This window comes from Orbicella faveolata, unplaced genomic scaffold (genome assembly GCF_042242905.1).
Source record: "Orbicella faveolata isolate gen_17 unplaced genomic scaffold, um_ofav_v1 contig_46, whole genome shotgun sequence".
Lineage (NCBI taxonomy): Eukaryota > Metazoa > Cnidaria > Anthozoa > Scleractinia > Merulinidae > Orbicella > Orbicella faveolata.
This window is the reverse complement of record NW_028301576.1, coordinates 19,847,599-19,849,713: the sequence shown is the minus strand read 5'-3', so window position 1 is coordinate 19,849,713 and position 2,115 is coordinate 19,847,599. Positions and strand designations below refer to the sequence as shown.

The following is a 2,115-nucleotide window of genomic DNA, read 5'->3' as shown; positions in this document are numbered from 1 at the left end:
CAGCGACCCGTGAACCAAACCAACGAACGGTAAGCCGACTGTCTGGATTGCTCGACCGCCTCAGAGGTCAGTCAAGAGGGAGGAAAAGAAAGACCGATAAAGAACATCGAATCCAAGTTCGCTGGATTCATTATGACAAGAAGTCAGAAAGTTTTTGTTCCAGTTCGTCAGAAGAACGGTGACGGAAACTGGTTCGTTGCTTATACTGCATCGGAACCTCCCACAGTTGAAGAACTGAAGCAAAAAGCCACTGCTTTGTTTTTCCCTGACGGGAAAAGTGCTTCCGCTGGCTCTGTTCACGACATGCTCCTAGATATCTGCGACACAATCACCCAAACGGTTATTATTCGATTTCCTGGTGAACGAACTATTGAAAGTTATTTAAAGGAAAATGGTCCTTATCCGTCGACAACTTACCGCTATCTAAGATCACAGCACCAAGCCACATTCTTTTCACAACTTAAAGCAGACGAGGAAAATTTTGAACGGTCAGTCAACCTGAATACTTCGCAGGTAGCATCAGATGCTGGTAAGCGCGTTGTTTATTCAGTATGTAGCTGTACGTACTTGGAAGGTGAAGAATGAATTCGATGTGAGCAGAACAGAGAATATGAGTTTTCTAGGATCGCTGATGGGGGAATCCATATGCTATGGAAACCTCAGAAACACCAGAAAACCCAGTTTTACTAACTATGGATGAAATAAGATCTAGGCGGGTAGCACTACTTTCAAATGGTGTGGCTGAAACAGAGTCAGAAGGATCACATGGCAATGTGGCTGATGAAACCAGTTACCGAAGGTTTACAAATGAAGAGAATTGCAGTTGTGATGAAGGCTCTTCAGAGCAGGATTCTCCATGTCCCTCTTCATCAAGAGATCTTCCAGAGAGAGTTCTTACAGTTCACAGTTCAAAGATCATGCATAAGAGCTGAATTGATCAAACATTTTAAAGACCCAAGTGTAATGAACCGTAATATTGATTTTAAAGTGATTAACGAAAAGGGAGAGTTTGAACAAGGTGTGGGTGTTGGGGTAATTTGTGAAGTGTATACTTTATTCTGGAGTGAATTTTCTGTCTCCATGACTTTAGGAAAGAGAGAAAGGGCTCCCTTTGTTAGACATGACCACTTTGTTGAGGAGTGGGAGGCTGTGGGGAGAATTTTAGTTAAAGGGTTTGTGTTTGTCTCCTATTTTCCCACCTTTTTGTCAAAGGCTTTTTTACGCTACTGCCTCTTTGGCAACCAAGTTCCAGATTCCATGTTTGTTGATTCATTTACAAAATATCTATCCCCAGTAGAGGAAGAGTTCATTGTAGATATTATAAGGAAGAATCAGCTTCCAGATGATGAAGACAAATTTACTGATTTTCTTGAAAGATTCAAGTGTAGAAGGGTGGTTATCAATGAAAACCCTAACCAAGTCATTCTTGAAATTTCCAAGCAGGAACTAGTTCAGAAACCATATCTCATGATTTCATCTTTGCAACCTTTTTTACAGCAGTTGAAGCAATATCCCCAGTTCCAAACTATTTCAGCCGTTGAGGGCTTCTATGTTAGTCTTCAAACTACAACGAAAAAGGTGCTCTCTTGTCTCATCTCAAATCTAGAAAGTGAAGGAGAGAGAGATGCATTTAAGAGGCCCCGCGCCTAAGAAACGACCGATGATTTCCGGCTAAAAAATAAAATCGGCCGACTTTTATCTCCCAAGTAGAGGTTACCGAATACTATTTAAAAATGAATTTCTTTTGTTTCAGTTTCGCTTTAAACCAAAAATATCGAGCCGCAAACTTTTTCCGTCTGATAGCAGTAAAATCAGGCCGAAAATAAGCCCCCGCAAAAAACTGTTCAGAAATAACTATCGCAACGCAAAATAATGAGAAAACTACACAGTGTTGAAGAAAAAGGTCTTTTAATGCAATATCATTCGATAAACATCAAAAAACTGCCGAAGCGATTAAAAAAGTAAAGTTTGAAATATTGCATAGTAAATTAGATGGAGCGTTGGAGCTGATTTTAAAATAATTATTTCTCAAAAGTTCAACGCTTTTGAAAGCAATCACAGTGATGAATCAGGCATTAGAGGGATATACATCACGTTTCTGGAAAAACATTTTTC

The 2,115-nt window shown here is 39.9% G+C and overlaps 1 protein-coding gene across 1 annotated transcript; it reads left to right on the top strand.

The window, feature by feature from the left end:
* The first annotated feature begins 805 nt into the window (after positions 1–805).
* On the top strand, positions 806–1,837 carry LOC149098789 (uncharacterized). Its single transcript, XM_089277614.1, has one exon. The coding sequence runs from the start codon at positions 808–810 to the stop codon at positions 1,648–1,650; it is 843 nt and encodes a 280-aa protein (XP_089133740.1). The 5' UTR covers positions 806–807; the 3' UTR covers positions 1,651–1,837.
* The last annotated feature ends 278 nt before the right edge of the window (positions 1,838–2,115 follow it).